The 21,845-nt window shown below is 42.8% G+C and overlaps 1 protein-coding gene across 2 annotated transcripts in view; it reads left to right on the top strand.

The window, feature by feature from the left end:
• Positions 1-21,591, top strand: part of mybpc2b (myosin binding protein Cb) — a 54,755-nt gene extending 33,164 nt beyond the window's left edge. For both annotated transcript variants that reach the window (XM_036946517.2, XM_036946515.2), the window contains 25 exons: positions 6,021-6,089; positions 6,382-6,530; positions 6,824-6,941; positions 7,470-7,518; positions 7,701-7,760; positions 8,212-8,381; positions 8,535-8,667; positions 10,216-10,340; positions 11,076-11,181; positions 11,430-11,593; positions 11,858-12,023; positions 12,262-12,368; positions 12,547-12,576; positions 14,001-14,143; positions 14,362-14,626; positions 14,792-14,980; positions 15,423-15,557; positions 16,076-16,243; positions 17,318-17,406; positions 17,770-17,965; positions 18,289-18,428; positions 18,769-18,928; positions 19,114-19,250; positions 20,627-20,813; positions 21,477-21,591. In XM_036946517.2, coding sequence (XP_036802412.1) covers positions 6,021-6,089; positions 6,382-6,530; positions 6,824-6,941; positions 7,470-7,518; positions 7,701-7,760; positions 8,212-8,381; positions 8,535-8,667; positions 10,216-10,340; positions 11,076-11,181; positions 11,430-11,593; positions 11,858-12,023; positions 12,262-12,368; positions 12,547-12,576; positions 14,001-14,143; positions 14,362-14,626; positions 14,792-14,980; positions 15,423-15,557; positions 16,076-16,243; positions 17,318-17,406; positions 17,770-17,965; positions 18,289-18,428; positions 18,769-18,928; positions 19,114-19,250; positions 20,627-20,813; positions 21,477-21,511 — 3,290 coding nt within the window. In that variant the 3' untranslated portion in view covers positions 21,512-21,591. The remainder of the gene's footprint in view (positions 1-6,020; positions 6,090-6,381; positions 6,531-6,823; positions 6,942-7,469; positions 7,519-7,700; positions 7,761-8,211; positions 8,382-8,534; positions 8,668-10,215; positions 10,341-11,075; positions 11,182-11,429; positions 11,594-11,857; positions 12,024-12,261; positions 12,369-12,546; positions 12,577-14,000; positions 14,144-14,361; positions 14,627-14,791; positions 14,981-15,422; positions 15,558-16,075; positions 16,244-17,317; positions 17,407-17,769; positions 17,966-18,288; positions 18,429-18,768; positions 18,929-19,113; positions 19,251-20,626; positions 20,814-21,476) is intronic.
• The last annotated feature ends 254 nt before the right edge of the window (positions 21,592-21,845 follow it).

Genomic DNA, 21,845 nt, shown 5'->3' with positions numbered 1-21,845 from the left:
ATCAAGGCACACCAGTTACTTGAAATGCTTTCCAGATGACTACCTCATGAAGCTGGTTTAGAGAATGCCAATAGTGTGCAAAGCTTGTCATCAAGGCAAATGGTGGCTACTTTGAAGAATCTCAAATATAAAATATAATTTGAATTGTTTTAACACTTTTTTGGTTACTAAATGATTCCATATGTGTTATTTCATAGTTTTGATGTCTTCACTATTATTCTACATCCTAAAAAAAAGTCTAAATAAAGAAAAACCCTGGCATGAGTAGATGTGTCCAAACTTTTGACTGATACTGTATATATTTGGAATATAGCTGCGAGCAGCAATGAACAGGTGTTCACGGGATGAAAGAAAGGACACAAAATCAGTTTCGATAACAAAGCAAGCACTATCATGTAGGAGCTAATGTTTAGCTAACCTTTAGGTGTAGTCAGTGAAAGCATTACCATGTTTATCTCTCAATACCACAAGGAATTATTCAAATAATTATGTGTTGAGTTGATGTACCAATTCTGGGGCCAATTGGTTTATGTTAAGATTTGTTAAATATTTTTAGCGTTAGCGTATTGGTATATTGCAGTCATCTTTGAATTCTGGGACTTTATTTTGTCAATCTGATTGTGTAAATTGTTGAAATCTCAGTCGGTACTCTCCACATTAGCATTCCAAAATAGTTCAATACACTCTCACAGCTGAAATACGCAGACTGCAAGAGGCAGGACTTCCTGTTTAAAATTTTCCCTAATAAAATATCCACTTTTCACTATGTTCTGACCACATAATGTGGAGTGTATTTACAGTGGTTTAAATGGACATTTTATGTCAATAACTTAGCCGTCTTTTGAACAAACGTAAGTTTAGACATGTACTATGTCCCTACATTCCACATTTGCTGTGATTTGGTCCTGGTTCATGAGAAGAAGATTCTTTAAAGTATTTGGTAGCATATTCTTATATTGGCTAATATGCACCTACTGGTAAAGTGTAGATGCATCATTGAATGAATGCATCAACGTTATTTTCTCAAACTCTTTAGGGACTATTATAATGAGTTCAAAGACCACATTTTGAGTGAATCTCACTTAGTCCATGAATATTTTGGGGGGGGATTGTTTTAAACATTAGTGTTGCGTCGTCCAAAAAGTGAATTGTTAATAGTTTCCTTATTTTTTTAAAGATATTAATGCCAAACGTAACATGTTCCATCATAGTAATGTATTTGATGACCCTAAACGTTTCAAGTAGATAGGCCATTGTGCAGTGGATATACAAGGAATTTAAATGGACACCAATCCCTTATTTTTTCTCAAACTAAATTAAGATATGTACCATGGGCCTACATACAGAATTTGGTGTTAGTTGTTTAGTTTTTTTTAAAGCGTTTCAAACATTTTCAAGATGGAGGAAAATCTGTCCTGACGGATCTTATGGGTCCTTGAGCCAAATTTGTTTAGCATGAGGAAAGAAGCCTACATACAAAGTTTCACGTTTCTAGGTCAAACAGGGCGACATATTTGAGGATTTAAGTGAGACTGCTGAAAACGGCGCCCCTATTGGTCAATCAGTGACATTCTATTTGACCAAGTTACTCATTGCCTCTAGTTCCTGTGTTCCAAAAGAGTCTATGCAGTCTATGCTTGAGGTATTTGACCATGTCAAGGAAGAACATTTAATCCAGCTTCACTGTGAACCCCTAAATGTATATTTGGAAAGACATATTGATGATTTAATCATTACATTATGTGTAATTATCAGAGGCACCTGCTGAGGCAGCTCCAGCCCCAAGTGAAAATGTAAATGTGGAAGGTGGTTTACATTATCTGTCTTCTCTGTATATTCTTTGACGTTAAGTCACCTATTTGAGAGGTGAGAGGTCTTGGAGAGGTCCTGAACCAGTTCCCGACTGACATTTTGGTGTACAAAGCGCTGTGTCAACGTCGTAGTGTCCCGTGCCTTATTGTGCCAGAAAATCCCATTTGTCTGCTCTCCGCTACCACTCTCTGAGCGGAGCTGCATTAAAATGTCAGGTTCCAGACCCCACATTTGTATAGGGAGTGACACGTCACATTTTCTGGCCTACCCGGACAAATAATCGATTTGCTCTCCTTCTGAGCAACGGAGCCCACCCAGCCTGGGAGACGGAATAATGAAAGGGGACAGTCAAGCGAACCCAAATTGTGGTTTCATCTCACTGTGGTGTTCCCAGACGGATTTAGAGCTCTCAACATGAACAATACTAAATCATTTCATAGAATCCTAGAACAAGACCACATACTCTTGGCCACAGACAGATTCCTTCACTTCTGCTTAAAGCCGACGTTGTAACGGCGTCTCTGCGCTGCTCAATGGACGTTTCCCGAAAAAAGTATCTGTGGTCAGTTACGAAATTGTGTCAATATTGTACTGTAACTGATGATCATATTTATTTTTTGCCGTTATAATACAGGTGAAATATTACACTAAGTCGTTTATAATTTGATTTGTTACTATATTTAGAAAGCATTTCAGTCATTTCAAGCAATATTGCCTCACTTTTGTTGAATGGAATAAACAATATATTATTTTCATAGTATTTAGCTACAGTATGTACTTGAGCTTGTGTCCTCAATTGTGAGTACAATTTATAACGATTTAAATCTAAAACTATGCAACATTAGCAGTTCTTGTTTGTGGCCATCTCAGGAAAAATAATTATGTTTGGCTATGTCTTTTTTAGGCGTAAATCTACATTTTGGACCTATCATTCAAGCAGGCACCGGAAGAGTGTTTATCATTTTCTGATACCAAAACTGTATTGATTCATAAACGTCTAAAGCCTCAATGTAATGTAAAGCTATGGCCATGAGTATCAAGTTGCATCCTGTCTATTTGGCCTACTTACCAATGGCTGTAAAGCAAACCGGACACAAGGCTGTACTACTGTAGTCAAACATGTGTTTTTCAACACGACTTTTTAAGGGGTTATCTGGTAATACTTTTTAAGCATTTATTCATTCTTATGCTTTACAAATGAACACTAAATTTTATACACGCTTATGAATTATAATTCTTATAAATGCTTATACATGTTTACAATGAACCGGTGTTGTAGTAGCTTCCCCGCGACTACATATTGATTGTATTTTTTACTCGGCTTTGACTCGGACAATAAGGACTCGTCATGTCTTCCCGAGAACAGCCGAGACCAGCAAATTAAACAAATCACTGTTAGCTCCCATTTATCATTATTAACAGCTCCCAAGGGGACACCAGGGAAGTTGTAACATATTTTATATTTCTAGACCTGTTTGGGGTCTGTGAGAAGGTTTTGTGCATGGATGTTTTTTTTGTTTTTTTACATAATAGTATAGTTTAACAGTGTGTTTATAAGCTGGGTGGTTCGAGCCCTGAATGCTGATTGGCTAAAAGCTGTGGTATATCAGACCATGTACCACGGGAATGACAAAACATATTTTTACTGCTCTAATTACATGAGTAACCAGTTTATAAAAGCAATATGGCACCTCAGGGGTTTGTGGTATATAGCCAATATACCACGGCTAAGGGCTGTATCCAGGCACTCCGTGTTTTGTTGTGCGTAAGAACAGCTCTTAGCCGTGACATATTGCCCATCTACCACACTCCCTCGGCCTTATTACTTAAATATAAACCATGTTTGAATCGTGGATGCTGATTGGCTAAAACGGACTATGTACCATGGGTATGACACAAAATACCTGAATACTGCTTTATTGAAGTTTCACTATGCATACCAAGGCAAATGATATCAGAAAAGCAATAAGGCTTGTATTAACACATTTCCCCTTGCTTCTAGCCTAGCAGTTGATCTGCAACAATGGGGGTTTGTATAAACCTTGCTGTCTGTTTCACCGAACTCAGCAATGCCATGTAGAAATGCGATCTCCCCCTGTATCCTACGATAGAGAGTGAATGATGTCCTGACGAAACAGCAACTTTTTACGACCAGACCCAGGCGAAATAACGCATCAGCGTCATTATAATGGACAAACAAAAAGTGAAGCTGCTTTTTGCTGTCATTTCGGCTGCAGAGGCTAACTAGCAAGTCGATGGCTAGCTAGCAAGTGACGAGAAGGTTAGCCCACAGATGAAAGGTTAGCCTGCCTGCATAGCAACAATGATTTGATTGCAACCAGATTTTCATCCCACACTATGTCCTCCGGTGGAAGGGTGAAATAGTGTGAATTTACCTTTCCAAAATCAAGTTTGTAATGAAAATATGTTAGTTATTGTTTTAATATGTTGGTAGCAATAAGGCACCTCTGGGTTTTGTGGTATATGGCCAATACACCATGGCTAAGGGTTGTGTCCAGGCATTCCGCTTTGTACTGTGCCTAAGAGCAATCCTTAGCAGTGGTTCTGTATATTGGCCATACACCACACCCTTTGGACCTTATTGCTTAAGGATAAACAGATATCACCATATGCCTTGCTCACATCGATATCCAATGATATCGGTATCATACTGAATTATCGATATTGGTGCCCACCACTATAGAATCATAGATCTTGATGACAAACATCTTGACGACTTCAGCGAATAGCATTCTAATTCTGGAAGTTGTGAAATGGTGAATCTGTTAATAGTAATACATCAACTGTTTTACTTAATTTAGAGACCCTAGCAGAACCAGCAAGATGAGAAGTCAAACGGTACCAGAAACGTTTCCTCCGTTGTCTGTTATGGCCGAAAGACCGTGGTCCAGTCCAGTATCTTGATTTTATGACTTGATTTTCACAATTGTTTCAGTGCTATTGATTATTCTGGTAACATTTCTGCACAGTTAATATGGGTTTACAGTATTATGCGCTTTCTGGATGTGTGTATGTATGTGGATGTGTGTGTGTTACAAGATGTATCCAAACAAGGGATTGGCGCTCATCCAAAAAATGTGTGTTATGATTGTTCAAAACATGCATATGTTACGAAAAAAAGGTGTGAGACCAGGTTGTTTCCTTGTGCTTGCTTCCTTGTGTGTCTATGTACATGTGTGTGTTTGTGTTTCAAGAGGTATCCAAACGACTCATAAGTGCTCATCAAAACCTCGCTTTGTTATGATTGTTAAAATGTGTACACTACCTGTCAAAAGTTTTACAACACCTACTAATTCAAGGGTTTTTCTTTGTGTGTACAATTTTCTACGTTGTAGAGTAATAGTGAAGACATCAAAACTATGAAATAACACATATGGAGTCATGTAGTAACCAAAAGGCGTTAAATTTGACCTGCTCTTGCCATAATATGGACTTGGTCTTTTACTAAATAGGGCTATCGTCTGTATACCCCCCCCCCCCCCCCCCTCACACACACACACACACACCTTGTCACAACACAACTGATTGGCTCAAACACATTAAGAAGGAAAGAAATTGAAACCTGTTAATTGAAAAGCATTCCAGGCGACCATCTCATGAAGCTGGTTGAGAGAATGCCAAGAGTGTGGAAAGCTGTCATCAAGGCAAAGGATGGCTACTTTGAAGAATCTTAAATATAAAATACATTTTGATTTGTTTAACACTTTTTTGGTTACTACATGATTCCACATGTGTTATTTCATAGTTTTGATGTCTTCACTATTATTCTACAATGTAGAAAATAGTAAAAATAAAGAAAAACCCTTGAATGGGTAGGTGTTCTAAAACTTATGACTGATAGTAGCATCTTAATGCGTTCTCTACAGCAGGAAGATAATCCTGCAGCAACAGGAAATGTGAATTATTATGAGGATTATACTAAATTGACATTTGTATAGGGGTTGATACAGTTTTCGTTAGGGCAAATAAATTCTGATATTTCAGTGGAAATTGCAAACTACGGAAGCCTTTTTAAAACTCAAATGCACTACAAGTATGCATTTCCTGCTGTGCAGGAGCAGGACAATTCTCAGCAACAAAAGAGTGATCAAGTTAAGATCCTACATCTGTGAGTGCGTGTGTGTTTGGGTGCGTTAATGTGTGTGTGTTTGGAAGTGTGTTCTCATCTCTACCCTCACACCCCTCAGGGGTCCATCAGTCGCAGGAGATTACAGGACTGTTTCTTCTGCACCCTGAGACTACGGTTGCCATAACAGGTTATACAAACTACACTGGCAGTTGACTAATACTAGCTACATCCTAGCATGCAAATATCAATTTGTCTTACTACTTTGAATTCACGTAGGGTATTGTTAAACTGAGTAGTTATTTGCTGTATATAAATACTACAGTAGGCCTAATTCTGTCATGTACTTTACCAAACTGTTGACCTGAAGTTTACACAATTCAGCTGTACTGTAGGAACTTTGGTATAGGAACACATACAAATAGAAAATGGCCAAATTCTATTCCTTTACTGGCTTTCTGAGTGTTGATTGTGAATGGCAGGTACGGACATTGTGTTTACTGCCAAAGTGGACTCTACTACACTATCAAGGAAACCAACCATTAAATGGCTGAAGGGGAAGTGGCTGGACCTGGGCAGCAAAGCAGGAAAACACATGCAGTTCAAAGAGACTTTTGACAGAGCCACAAAGGTACGTCTATGGAAGTGGGTGGGGTTGGCTGGATGAGTGGAGGACAGAAGTGAGGGAATGTTCTATGCATCACCAATCCTCCCCCACTCTCTCTCTCTCTCTCTCTCTCTCTCTCACACTCTCTCTCACTCTCTCACACTCTCTCACACTCTCTCTCTCACTCTCTCTCTCTCACTCTCTCGCACTCTCTCTCACTCTCTCTCACACTCTCTCTCTCTCACTCTCTCACACTCTCTCTCTCACACACACACACACACACACACTCACACACTTAAATGTTCTACTTCACTTAGATCTACACCTGGGACATGAAGATAATCAAGGTGGTCCCTGGTGACGCTGGGGCCTACAGGTGTGAGGTCACCTCCAAAGACAAGTGCGACAGCAGCGCTTTTGACATCTCCGTGGAGGGTGAGTGGGACATTTTGGGAACACTGACCACTGTCCCCTTAAGGCAGTGGTTCTCAAACCTCTCCTCGGGGACCCCCAATATATTTTGTATCCCTGAACTACCATCACATCTGATTCATCTATAAAGGCTTGATGATGAGTTGAGTCATTAAGTGTGCTACCTTTGAAATGGATGAAATACATGGAGCGACTGGGGGTTTTCGGGAAGAGGTTTGAGAACCACTGCCTCAAGGGACCCAATGAATGCACAATCAAAGGTTCTTAACATAAGATAGGGGGTATTACAAGTGTGGCAGGTAGCCTAGCCGTTAATAGCGTTGGGCAAGTAACCGAAAGGTTGCTGCTTCGAAACGTCAAACCGAATAGGTGAAAAATCTGTCGTTGAGCGCGGCATTTAACCCTAATTGCTCCTGTAAGTCGCTCTGAATAAGGGCGTCTGCTGAATGACTAAAATGTAAATGTGTAATCAGTTTAGGTGCACGCAACTGTGACCCATATGTGTTCTTTATGCAATCCCTCTTCTTCCAGCTGTGCATACTGAGGAGGAACATGATATTATGGCCGCATTCAAAAGAACGTAAGCATTTTGTATTCATGTTTGAGCTTATTAGTATTTCTTGGTGTGTGCGTGCACACCTGTGTACGTGTATGATTGAGCGCTATCCGTAATGTGTTTGACTGCATTTCAGCAAGATATAATGTCCATTGCTTAATCTAGAATGACAGTATACATTTTGTGCACTGTCTTTCTCTAATTAGGGATGCTGGAGAGGATGAAGGCAGTTTGGATTTCAGTGCTTTGCTGAAAGCTACCAAGAAGTGAGCACTGTTTACATTGTGTGCCATATGTAGGGATCACATAAAGTACAAGGGATCAGGGATCACCGACCACATTCCAGGGATCAGGGATCACCGACCACATTCCAGCGACCAGGAATCACCGACCACATTCCAGAGATCAAAAATGCATAAATGATTACATTATTATTGTTTTTAGCTGTATCATTTTTTAATGCTACATCCATTTGCAGTGTACAGTACATTCCTTCATGTAGCCTATCCTTTAGATTACGAGTACAAAGTTGATTGGATAGTATGATAGAACGTGCTGGAACGAGTCATTCACTTGAAACTGAGAGTGGACTGACCATTGATTTGCTAGATTTTTGTATCGTTGACTAGGTAACCTCTCCCTTTGTCCTCTCTCTTCATCTCGGGGCCCTCTTTCTTTCTTCCTTCCCTGCCTCCTCCTTCTGTCTTTCACCCACAGGAAGAAGAAGCCAGTCGTAGACGAGGAGAAGGCAGACGTGTGGGAAATCCTGAAGAACGCTCAACCCAGCGAGTATGAGAAGATTGCTTTTGAGTACGGCATCACAGACCTGAGGGGTCTGCTCAAGCGTCTGAAGAAGATGAAGACGGTTGAACCCAAGCACAGCGACGGTAAGATGGAGAGGGGAAATATTATTACATTTGTCTTTACTTTCTTATGATTACCAAAACAAAAAGCTTCTCCAAGTTATTAAACAAACGGTAGTACCTTGCCAATCTTACAACAACTGTACCCAATGTCATGCTCTCTGTTTCGCCCTGCAGCTTTCCTAAAGAGAATGGAGTCTGCCTACTCTGTGGATAAGGGCAAGAAAATCGTACTGCAGGTGGAAGTGGTTGACCCAAATGCCCAGGTCAAATGGTTGAAGAACGGTCAGGAGATAAAACCATCAGCCAAGTACGCACACAGATTAAACACACAAATACAGACACACGCACCATCAAACACACACACATCCTAGAAGAGGCTACTGGGAGGCTGAGGCTCGTTGAGGGCCATTATGGTTAGAACATATCAGGACTGAGGGCCGAACCCCAACTTGAGAAATGACGGCGTAGCTGGATCCTTTGCAGAAATGACTGATGTCAATAAGCGAATCACGTGCATCTCCTTGTTAGGATATGGCCATGACTTACTGACGTAATACTAGCAAGGGGAAGCGAAAGAAGGCTATTCATGGAGATGGCCACTAACGGAGATTTACAAAATAGATTCAAAAAAAGTCCACTTACGTGAGGAGGCTATGTGACTGTTTCCGAGTTAACGTGACTTAACGTGATGTTTTTTTATCATGTAAGCCTTCCATTGAACAATCTCCATCAAAAGGCAATGTATGCCTATCTATTTTTGTCTTCTCTCTGGAATGCATTGGTAGAGTAGAGTCCTCTCTCTCTGTAGCAATGCCAGATATGTGATTAATGGCACAGTTGGCCCTATCTGATTTACCGCAAGCTAAGATGGTGTTCTCCGCGTCTCCTAGACTTGACCGGCAGCGCTGGAAAATAGCTCTCTAAAATTATCTCTCCGCAACTCCATCATTCTAAATTGCGCTGCCATCAACACATTTTATTTCTAGGAAGCCATAATCAGCTTCTCGGTGGCCAACAAATCACGTTGACAGGTCATATCATTCCCTGCGCATAAACTCCTCATGTTTGTTTTTTTTTAAATCAGAAAATTTTTGCTACAATTTTTGAAGCCCCCCATCTTAGCAGTGTAGAGATTTTTTTTTCTTCATTTTTAAGCCACTTTCCTGCAATTCTACACATTTCTCAATGGAGCTGAGAGAAAAATGCTGCCGTTTTAAAGTTAATTTCCTGAAATTCTATGCATTTTGCCATGGCTAATGCTGTGTTCTTTTGCTCAAACATAATAACAAAATCAATACGGCTGAATACTTTTTTTTTTTTTTACATACTTTGTATCTGATTAGTCGTTTAAGTTCACACTAAAAAACTGTTTGGACTTAAGCAGCCCGAAAAACCACTTGGGCTGCCTGCCAAAGTGTCATCTATTCAGAAAAATCCTTGCTCATGTACAAAGTCAGGTCTGAATCATTATCATGGACAAGGCTTAATTTAATGGCCATATTTGTAATGGCCATACTGTACTTCACCTCTGATTACTTAGTACTCTTAGCTAACTCTTAACTTAATACTCTTCTATTCTTTCTTTTTACATTTTTTTTTTTTTGTCTAGCCCCAGTATGAGATTTGTTGCGGCAACAACTTTAGAAGACTAAAATAACCCATGCGTTAGTTCTTCTAAACAAATGACAGGTCAATCACTTTCAGAAAACTGTAGATTGCCATTTTATTCAAGTTGACATGCTGCTCATACAAGTCTTATAAACGGGCTTTCGGAGAATGTTAAACGACATTCATTTACAATGCTGTCTCTGTCCATCCATTTGTCCGTGTGTCCATTTGTCTATCTGTGCACCAGGTACATCATAGAATCAATTGGCAACATCAGGACGCTCACCATCAACAAGTGTAGCCTGGCTGACGACGCTGCCTACGAGTGTGTGATTGGGGAAGAGAAGTCCTTCACAGAGGTGTTTGTCAAAGGTACGCCTTCTTCTCACTCGTCTACACTCTTAGAAAAAAAAACTACTATCTAGAACCTAAAAAGGTTCTTCGACTGTCCCCGTAGGAGAACCCTTTGAAGAACACTTTTTGGCTCCAGGTTGAATACTTTTGGTTCAAGGTAGAACCCTTTTGGGTTCCATGTAAAACCCTTCCCACAGAGGCTTGAACATGGAACCCAAAATGGTTCTACCTGAAACCAAAAAGGGTTCTTCAAATGGTTCTCCTATGGGGGCCGCCGAAGAACCCTTTTGGAACCCCTTTTTTTCTAAGAGTGTGGAGTTGGGATGCCATGTATCATAAAGTGTACCATTATTGTAGTGTTACCCCATGCATACTTTATTTAACGAGATGACTCCCATTTACATAGTAATACTTTATTTAACGAGATGACTCCCATTTACATAGTAATACTTTTTTTTTTTGCAATTCAACTTTGACCATCAGAATCATCCAAGTATCCATATAACGACAATAATCATCAAACAAAAAAAAGATTTTGAATAATGTAAAAAAATATATATATTACAAAAAATATTTGCAGTTGTGTACGCTCACTGTTACACATTTTTCTCAAAACGACTTTGCCCCCTGAGGGCCACCGTGTAGCCAATGTACCAAGTAATAAACACAATGCTTTTTACACTGCACTTACAATAATGTCCCAGTGTTTAGGTAACATAAAAAATGGTGTCTTCTTGCTGTCGTCCTCTCCAGAGCCCCCGGTCACCATCACCAAGCTGCTGGATGACTACCACGTGGTGGTGGGAGAGAGGGTGGAGTTTGAGGTGGAGGTGTCTGTGGAGGGAGCACACGTTAACTGGTCAGTAAAACCTTCCAGTAAATGCGTTATTTGACAGTCCCCTTTAATCCGGTATCTTTATGGTATTTTACACGGCGTTAACTAAGAAACTGTGTAGTAAAAAAATGGATGCTTTATAGTACTGACCTCAAAGTTTTAAAAAAAGAAGGAAAGTAAAGTTCAGCTTGGAAGGCCTGAACCATTTTTATGTTCCTGGTGTCTGCACAATTCACTCAGGTGTTTCCGTGTCACCTACTCTCACTCCTCAGGATGTTTGAGGACCAAGAACTCTCCAGGGACTCCCATAAGTACCGCTTTAAGAAGGACGGGTTGAAGCACATGCTCATCATCCAAGAGGCTTCGCTGGATGACATTGGGATGTACTGGTGCTTCACCAACGGCGGGCGAACCAAAGGAGAGCTGGAAGTTGAAGGTACCAGTCTTTGTTCTAGGGAAAAGATGAGACATATTTTCCAGTCTTCGCGGTGATTCAAATTCAGTTCTATATCTGCGGTGGATTTTTGTTGTAGTGCTGTGGACAAACACTTGTAGGTATGCTAGTTTGGGTATCCTCTCACTTCTCCCTTTCCCTCTCTCCCTGTCTCTCTCTCCGCATTCTCTTTTGTTCCTCTCGCTTTCCTCTCTATCCCTGTCTCTCTCACTCTGCCCTCTCCCTATTGCTCCCCCCCCCCTCCAGAGAAAGAACTGGAGGTGTTGCAGAACATCGCTGACCTGACGGTGAAGGCCGAGGACCAGGCCATGTTCAAGTGTGAGGTGTCTGATGAGAAGGTGACAGGGAAATGGCTCAAAGATGGCGTGGAGGTGGTGCCCAGCAGTCACATCAAGCTGACCCACATCGGAAGGTACGGGGCCCATGTTACGTGTCAAGTGACTTTAGATTGTAATTATGTTTTTGTATCAACTTCTGATTATGTTTTGCCTACAGTGTGTTATGGTCGTATGTAACCACATGGACTGTCTGTCTTTTATTTTCAGTATGTATTGTATTCTAGAATGACGAGGAGCTGTGACTGTGTAATTCTCTATTGAACTAGAATGTGGAAATTCATGAACAACTTCCTCATCCTCAATGTGTTTTAGAATCCATCGGCTTACCATAGACGACGTCAAGCCCGAGGACGCTGGAGACTATACGTTTATCCCAGACGGATATGCCCTCTCACTGTCCGCCAAACTCAACTTCCTGGGTAAGAGAAAGAGAGAGAAAAGATTAGAAAAATATCTATATATTTTTTTAAATGACAAATTCACCAACTTTGGAGAAATTTACATCATGCCTATACATACTGTTTAAATGGAAATAAAGTCCCTTAACATCAGTTCAAGTCACATATGAATAAATCCATTTTGTCTTCCTTTCAACAGAAATTAAGATCGACTATGTCCCCCGCCAAGGTAGGTTTTCTAAATTACTGCTACAAAACATAATGCCATAAGTATTGATTCACATCAATATATGCAATATATCAATGTACAGTGCATTCGGAAGGTATTCAGACCCCATGACTTTTTCAATTTTTTGTTACATTACAGCCTTATTCTAAAATTGATTAAAAAAATAAATTCTGCATCAATCTACACAAAATACCCCATAATGACAAAGCAAAAACATGCTTTTAAAAATGTTTGCAAATGTATTAAAAATACAAAACTGAAATATGATATTTACATAAGTATTCAGACCCTTTACTCAGGACTTTGTTGAAGCACCTTTGTCAGAGATTACAGCCTCGAGTCTTCTTGGGTACGACACTACAAGCTTGGAACACCTGTATTTGGGGAGTTCCTCCCATTCTTCTTTGCAGATCCTCTCAAGCTTGGTTTACTCAGGTTGGATGGGGAGCGTCGCTGCACAGCTATTGTTTAGGTCTCTCCAAAGATGTTCGATCAGGTTCAAGTCTGGGCTCTGGCTGGACCACTCAAGGACATTCAGAGACTTGCCCGAAGCCACTCCGTTGTCTTGGCTGTCTGCTTAGGGTCGTTGTCCTGTTGGAAGGTGAACCTTCGCCCCAGTCTGAGGTCCTGAGCGCTCTGGAGCAGGTTTTCATCAAGGATCTCTCTGTACTTTGCTCTATTCATCTTTCCCTCGATCCTGACTATTCTCCCAGTCCCTGCTGCTGAAAAACATCCCCACAGCATGATGCTGCCACCACCAGGCGTCAGCGTAGGGATGGTGCCAGGTTTCCTCCAGACGTGACGCTTGGCATTCAGTCCAAATAGTTCAATCTTGGTTTTATCAGACCATATAATCTTGTTTCTCATGGTCTGAGAGTCTTTAGGTGCCTTTTGGCAATTTCCAATCAGGCTTTAATGTGTCTTTTACTGAGGAATGGCTTCCAACCAGCTACTCAACCATAAAGGCCTGATTGGTAGAGTGCTGCAGACATGGTTGCCCTTCTGGAAGGTTCTCCCATCTCCACGGAGGAACTCTGGAGCTCTGTCGTGTTCTTGGCCACTTCCCTGACCAAGGCCCTTCTCCCTCGACTGCTCAGTTTGGTCGAGCGGACAGTTCTAAGACGTGTCTTGGTGGTTCCAAACTTCTTCCATTAAAAAATGATGGAGACCACTGTGTTCTTGGGGACCTTCAATGTTGCAGAAATGTTTTTGTGCCCTTCCCCAGATCTGTTCTTTGACACAATCCTGTCTCGAAATGTGGTAAAAGTCAAGGGGTCTGAATACTTTCCGAATGCACTGTGTATATGTATGCACGTATGTACGTATGTGTGTGTGTGTGTGTACATTAATTATCAATATACTGTAGATATAATAATCTAACATGTACATTTACATTCACACCGTTATTTGCCTTCTGTATAAAGACCCACCCAAGATCCATCTAGACACCACCGGCAACATGGTTTCCCAGAACACCATTATTGTGGTGGCTGGCAACAAGCTGCGCCTGGACGTGGAGATCTCTGGAGAGCCTCCTCCCACTGTTGTCTGGGCAAAGGGAGACACGGTAGGCACTTCCTAAAGTAATTCATATAAATATGTGTGGAAGTTAGTTGCTAATTCTTTAACTCAAATGTTGTCTTGAGTGTTTCCAGTATGGTTTACATGTATATACAGATATGATATACCTTTAATACATTTACATGTTCTTGAAACCAAACACACCTTATTTTCAGGCTAACATACTTTTGCTCGTGGGGCGTGTTTTGATTTCTCGTCTCTTAGGCAATCACAGCTGTGGAGGGGCGTGTGAGGACAGAGAACCGGAAGGACCTGAGCTGCTTCGTCATAGAGGGGGCAGAGAGAGAGGATGAGGGCAACTACTCCATCATTGTCACCAACCCTGCCGGAGAGGACAAGGCTCATCTGTTGGTCAAGATTGTTGATGTGCCTGACTGCCCTGAGAATGTAAAGTGTACCTCGGTGGGAGAAGACTGTGCCACCATGGTCTGGGAGCCACCCAAGTTCGACGGAGGCGCACCAGTCACAGGTTTTTAAATACTGAAATACTTTCATGTTAAAAACATGAGTAAACCCTTTTAGTAACAGAACAATGTGGTAGGTGGATGGATGGATGGATGGATTGGTGGATGGATGGATGGATGGATGGATGAATGGATGGGTCACTCATTCTCTTCCTCTCTCTCTCGTTCAGGCTATCTCATGGAGAGGAAGAAGAAGGGCTCCACCAGGTGGACGAAGCTCAACTTTGACGTGTACGAGGGGGTGACGTACGAAGCCAAGAGGATGATTGAGGGCGTGCTCTACGAGATGAGAGTGTACGCCGTCAACGGCATCGGCATGTCCCAGCCCAGCCTCAATTCCAAACCCTTCATGCCCATCGGTGGGTGGAGTCTCAAACAGATCTCATAATCCCCCCCCCCCCGTCACTTTTGGTTGTCTCTCGCGTCTTTCTGGATTGCTCAGTATTGTCAACCCTCACTTTCAGTAGTTTTGTCTCCCTCACTGCCTCTGTCTGTTGTGTCTTCTTTCTTTTTCACCCTCTTTTTCACCCTCTTTTTCTCTCTCTCTCTCTCTCTCTCTCTCTCTCTCTCTCTCTCTCTCTCTCTCTCTCTCTCTCTCTCTCTCTCTCTCTCTCTCTCTCTCTCTCTCTCTCTCTCTCTCTCTCTCTCTCTCTCTCTCTCTCTCTCTCTCTCTCTCTCTCTCTCTCTCTCTCTCTCTCTCTCTCTCTCTCTCTCTCTCTCTCTCTCTCTCTCTCTCTCTCTCTCTCTCTCTCTCTCTCTCTCTCTCTCCGCATCTTTTGTCTCCTTCTCTTCCCACCACAGCTGCAACCAGTGAGCCTCTGGGCCTCAAGGTGCATGATGTCACAGACACCACATGCACCCTGAAGTGGCTGGCCCCTGAGAAGATCGGTGCCGGAGGCCTGGACGGATACGTTATTGAGTACTGCAAGGAGGGAGGTGAGGGTGTGAGACAAAATAAGTCCGTTATCCCTTTTAAATGGGAATTTCATTAGGCCTAGCTGTGTCTAAACACAGATTTGTGTCAGTTCAACAATGGCATGAAATGAATGTTGTGCAAAAACAGTAATTTGTTGTGTATTACAAGTTGTGGTAACATAGCTACCCAAACGGCCAGTTTCCTACGCCCTGTGTCAAACGCCATAGTCTATCATTGACAAACTTTATATATCTTTGTCAAATCTAATTTATCACTGTCAAACCTCATTCATCACTGTCAAACCCCATTCATAACTGTCGTACCTCGTTCAAGGTCAAACCTCATTTATCACACTGTCAAAACCTATTTATCTCAGCCATACTGTACCTCATTTATCACTGCCAAATCTCATTTATCATGGTAAAACCTACTTTGTCATTGTAAAACCTCATTTATCATGAGCAAACCTTACGTATAACACAGTCAAAACTCATTTATCGCTTCCTCCTCAGTCTGTTTCCCTTTCTTTTGGTCCTAGACACGGAGTGGGTGGTAGCGAACACTGAGCTGGTGGAGAGACAGACTTACACGGTCCGCAACCTCCCCACCGCGGAGAAGATCAATTTCAGAGTGGTGGCCGTGAACATTGCTGGACGCAGCCCCCCTACCGGCCTGACCCAGCCCGTCACTATCCGCGAGATCGTGGGTGAGTTCTCTGTCGCCCGTAGGAATAGGACTGTGTGTCCTGCTGAACAGGGCCCTGTTGTATTGTATTGGGTTCATTTCAACTTCAATCTGGAGTGGATGACGTAAACCACAACCCCCCCCCCTCTCTCTCCCCATCTCTCTCTCTCTCTCTCTCTCTCTCTCTCTCTCTCTCTCTCTCTCTCTCTCTCCCCATCTCTCTCTCTCTCTCTCAATTAAATTCACTGTATTGGCATGATGTAACAATGTACATATTGCCAAAGTTTATTTTGGATATGAGAATGAGAATCAAAATTGTCAATGGGACAACAGTAACAACAATAACCAAGGGTCAAAATAACCATACATTCAACAATAACAATAAGCATACAGTAGAGTACATGTGCAGGTTGATTGGTCTGTCAGACACTGTCCCTCAACTTATGGCAGGCAGCAATGTAGTGCGCTGGACGGGTAGCCTATCCTCATCAGAGAGGTCTTTGAAACCTTGAATAAGGGTTTCAAATTTGGGTTTCAAATACGGGTTTCAAATTTGTGTTTGTGTTTCCCAATAAGCAATATAGTTTTGTTTTGACTGTGTTGTAATTTGGTTTATCCTGATTGATGGGATGTTCTGGTCCTGAGGCTTCAGTGTGTTAGTAGAACAGGTTTGTGAACTCAGCCCCAGGACCAGCTGGATGAGGGGACTCTTTTCGTTGCTCAGCTCTTGGCATTGCAGGGCTTGGTAGTGATATGAGAGGGGGTCAATGTATTTTAGATGTTTGAGTTTTTATTATTAGTGGATAATGGCCTAATTCTGCCCTGCATGCATTGTTTCTCTCTCTCTCCCCATCTCACACTCTCTCTCTCTCCCCATCTCTCTCTCTCTCTCCCCATCTCTCTCTCTCTCCCCATCTCTCTCTCTCCCCATCTCACGCTCTCTCTCTCTCCCCATCTCTCTCTCTCTCCCCATCTCTCTCTCTCTCTCTCTCTCGCTCTCTCTCTCTCTCTCTCCCCATCTATCTCTCTCTCTCTCTCTCTCTCCCCATCTCTCTCTCACTCCCCATCTATCTCTCTCTCTGTCTCTCTCCATTAGAACTGCCCAAGATCCGCCTCCCTCGCTACTTGAGACAGAAGTACATTAGAAGAGTGGGCGACAAAATCAACCTGACCATCCCCTTCCAGGTCAGTTGTTCAAAGTTACCCATTAAACCAAGGTTTGTATATTTTTCTATTTTCACCGATTTTATTTGAACAAAAGTCACATTTTCTGTTTGTTTATTTAACCTTTATTGAACTAGGCAAGTCAGTTAAGAACAAATTATTATTTACAATGACGGCCTACATATGACGTATGATCCAAGGCTATCTTGAATGCTGTGACTTCTACAGAATCACTCTATTTGGGACAAGCTTGAACAGCTTATCAGGTGCCCATTATCTAGTGAAGTTGGTTTACCAGGTACCACTGCAGTTAGTCATTGACAGCTATTGTTTTGTCCTTCATTTGTTTCTATTCTGAACAAAGTATTACCTCGTGTCTAATAGGGTAAGCCACGTCCCAAAGTGCAATGGTACAAGGATGGGGAGGAGCTTGACAGTCGAGTTGCCAGCGTACGCAATTCCGAAGTGGACTCTATCCTGTTCATCCGCTCGGCTGAGAGATCCCACTCTGGGAAGTACGAGTTGGTCCTGCAGATTGAGAACATGGAGGCCAGGGCTATTCTGGAAATCAGGATCGTAGGTAAGAGATGAAAGACAACTGTAGACATAAGTGTCCTCCCTTCTTCCATCCGTTTAATGGCTAATGAACACAACCCAGGATCATAAGTGAAGTGGCTAAGTCATTTAGCATCGCTACTGCCTTCCCGAGAACTGAAGTAGCTACTGTTGTCCCCCAGAACCAGAAATGGCTTGGCTTTTTGCGTTGTTGTGTCGCGGGTTCGAATCTACGAAGTCGACAGTATACTGGCTCTAGGCCGCTGTAATGTCTTACTGTGGTAAATATCGTGCCATTTTTTCATCCTAAACGTTAAAAAAAATATATATATATTTTTGTCCAATCAGAGACACCCGGGCCTCCCGAGGTAGTGAAGGTCACAGATGTTTGGGGCTTCAACGCTGCGCTGGAGTGGAAGCCACCAAAGGACGACGGCAACTGTGAGATCACCGGTTACACAATACAGAAGGCGGACAAGAAGACAAATGTGAGAGAGGAGGGCATAGGGACAAAGGGATCAAATACTCCATCCCCCAGCATGCAAAGCAAAGCTATGGGCTACTGTATAGGATTGTGAATTTGTGGCATGGGGAATGGGAATAAAAAAGCAACTAGAACCAAATCAAATTATTTAGTAATGGACACCGTGGAATTCTTAAAGTAACTCGAAACACCAGATCACTACAACTGACCACTCTCCTCATTACCCTCTCTTTCTCCCCACCACCCACTCCCCCCCCCCCCCCCCCCCCACTCCTCCTCCCCCCCCCCCCCCCTCTCTCATTATCTCCCCCCACCCCTCTCTCTCTCTATCTTTCTCTCTCTAGGAATGGTTCACTATCTACGAGCACAACAGGAGGACAAACTGCACAGCCTCAGACCTGATCATGGGAAATGAGTACATGTTCCGCGTCTACAGCGAGAACCTCGTTGGAAAGAGTGAGGATTTCTGCCTCAGCAAGGACACAGCCATCATACCTAAGATAGGTGGGTATGTCTGTGTGTATGCGCGCGTGCGTGCGTGTGTGTGCTGTGCATACTTACATACCTTATGTCAACAAGGCCTATAGTATCTTCAATGCCTACAGTATTTTAACAGAGACATCCATTACAGTATTAATTCATTACCACTCCGTATTAATTCACTGTATAATAACCTCCCTTTCCTTCAGGATTGGAGTACAACCCACCTCCATTCAAGGAGAAGGATATGCAAAGCGCCCCCAAGTTCATACAGCCCCTGCTTGACAGGTCTGTGGTGGCAGGCTACACTACCGCCATCAGCTGTGCTGTCAGGGGCTTCCCCAAGGTATGTCTTTTGGGACAAGCTGTCCGAATACTCTTACTGTAGGTGCAGGGGAAGGGGAAATTGTTGCTTTGTAGAAGAACCTTTGGCAGCGATTACAGCCTCAAGTCTTCTTGGGTGTGACGCTACAAGCTTGGAACACCTGTATTTGGGGAGTTTCTCCCATTCCTCTCTGCTGATCCTCTCAAGCGCTGTCAGGTTGGATGGGGAGCGTCGCTACACAGCTATTTTCAGGTCTCTCCAGAGATGTTCGATCAGGTTCAAGTCCAGGCTCTGGCTGGGCCACTCTAGGACATTCAGAGACTTGTCTTAAAGCCACTCCTGCATTGTCTTGGCTGTGTGCTTAGGGTCATTGTCCTGTTGGAAGGTGAACCTTCGCCCCAATCTGAGGCCCTGAGTGCGCTGGAGCAAGTTTTCATCAAAGATCTCTTTGTTCATATTTCCCTCTCTGTTCATACTCTCCCTGCCACTGAAAAACATCCCCACAGCATGATGCTGCCACCACCATGCTTCAGCGTAGGGATGATGCCAGGTTTCCTCCAGACATGATGCTTGGCATTCAGGCCAAAAAGTTAAATATTGGTTTCATCAGACCAGAGAAACTTGTTTCTCATGGTCTGAGAGTCCTTTAGGTGACTTTTGGCAAACTCCAAGAGGGCTTTCATGAGCCTTTTAATGAGGAGTGGCTTCCGTCTGGCCACTCTACCATAAAGGCCTGATTTGTGGAGTGCTGCAAAAATGGTTGTCATTCTGGAAGGTTCTCCCATCTCCACAGAGGAACTCTGGTGCTCTTTCAGAGTGACCATTGGGTTCTTGGTCACCTCCCTGACCAAGTCCCTTCTCACCGATTGCTCAGTTTGGCCGGGCGGGCAGCTCCAAGAAGTGTCTTGGTGGTTCCAAACTTCTTCCATTTAAGAATGATGGAGGCCACTGTGTTCTTAGGGACCTTCAATGCTGCAGAATTTGTTTCATACCCTTCCCCAGATCTGTACCTCGAAACAATCCTGTCTCGGAGCTCTAAGATATTTCTGTTTTTGCAAAAAATTCTGAAAACCTGTGTTCGCTTTGTCATTATGGGGTATGGCGTGTAGATTGATGAGGAACACATTTTTTTTTCAATCCATTTTCGAATAAGGCTGTAACGTAACAAAATGTGGAAAAAGGGAAAGGGTCTGAATACTTTCCGAATGCACTGTACATACCTACGCATTTCTAGACATTTACAATCATTTCAAATGGCTTACTCATGACAGTTTTTAGAAGGTGTTACCATAGTTTTGTTAAGTCCTTCCCCTTGATTTGTGTTACATTGAAGGCCATTAAGGTCGCATACTTGTCATGAAGCCACTGACACAATTCTCTCTTTCGCTCCCACTTAGCCTAAGATCAGGTGGTTGAGGAATAAGATTCCCTTGGACGAGAACCCTCGGTTCCTGATGCAGAACAACCAGGGGGTTTTGACCCTGAACATCCGCAAGCCCAGTCAGTATGACGGGGGCAAGTTCACCTGCAAGGCTATCAACCCTCTGGGGGAGGACGTCGTGGAGTGCACCCTGCTCGTACGAGGTATGGATGGAGAGGGACAGGGGGGAAGGGAGGTGGAGGGAGAGTGGGGGGTGGAGTACAGGGATGGGGAAACGGATTGAGGGAGAAAAAAAAGATGGCGATGTGAGGTAGAGAGAGAGAGAGGGGTTGTGAGGGGGGCGGGATTGGAGAGAGATAAGGCGGAGTGCAAGCTAAAGATAGGAAGTGTGGGGCGAGGGAGGGCGGAGGGAAGGAGAGGGATGGTGGGCGTAGGGTGGGAGAAAGGGATGAGAGAGAGGGAGTGCCAGGTGGAGATATGAGGTACGGAGAGAGGTGCCGGGGGAAGGAGGGAAGGATAGAAAAAAGGAATGGATGAAAGGAGAGAGAGAAAGTGGAGTGCAAGCTGGAGATACAAAGTATGGTGAGAGGGAGGGATTGAGAGGAGGGGTATGGAGGAAAGGATTGGGAGAGCGAAACAGGGAGAGGGGAAAGATATATTCAATATCTTTCCACAATCGTAGAATGATAGTCATTGTAATGGAAACAACACCATGGGTTAAAAAATGAAACTTTTTGTTATATGATTGATGGATTGATTAAATGTAGGTTTTATGGTGTACATTACCTCAAGTATATTGACCATGCAGATTGAACAGCACCTGAATGTTCGTTTTCAACCACTGTCATTTTCTCATCTTCTCATAGCTCTCAAGGACAAGGAGGATGGAGATGAGAAATGAGCTGCAGAATGTTCACAAAACATTCACAATGTTTCAGTAGGTTTTGAAGCATGCGTTGAAATAAAAAATACTTGAAGTTTTGGCTGTTTTGGCTGTCTTTATTTCCTCTTGAGCATATTTTGTATTTTCGTGGAACTAGAGTAGTACATAGAAAATACATAAAATCTGAATATTCAGCACGCTTGTTTCACTACAGTTGCAGATTTGGGCAAGTCTCTAAAAGCTTTCCACACATGGACTTTCCACACCTTTTCAAAATGCTTCAAACGCTATCAAATTGGGTTGTTGATCATTGCTAGACAACCATTTTCAGGTCTCGCCACAGATTTTCATG

This window comes from Oncorhynchus mykiss, chromosome 16 (genome assembly GCF_057628025.1).
Source record: "Oncorhynchus mykiss isolate SJ-2025 chromosome 16, ASM5762802v1, whole genome shotgun sequence".
Taxonomy (NCBI): Eukaryota; Metazoa; Chordata; class Actinopteri; order Salmoniformes; family Salmonidae; genus Oncorhynchus; species Oncorhynchus mykiss.
The sequence above is the reverse complement of the archived record's forward strand: the minus strand, read 5'-3'. Positions and strand labels throughout refer to the sequence as shown.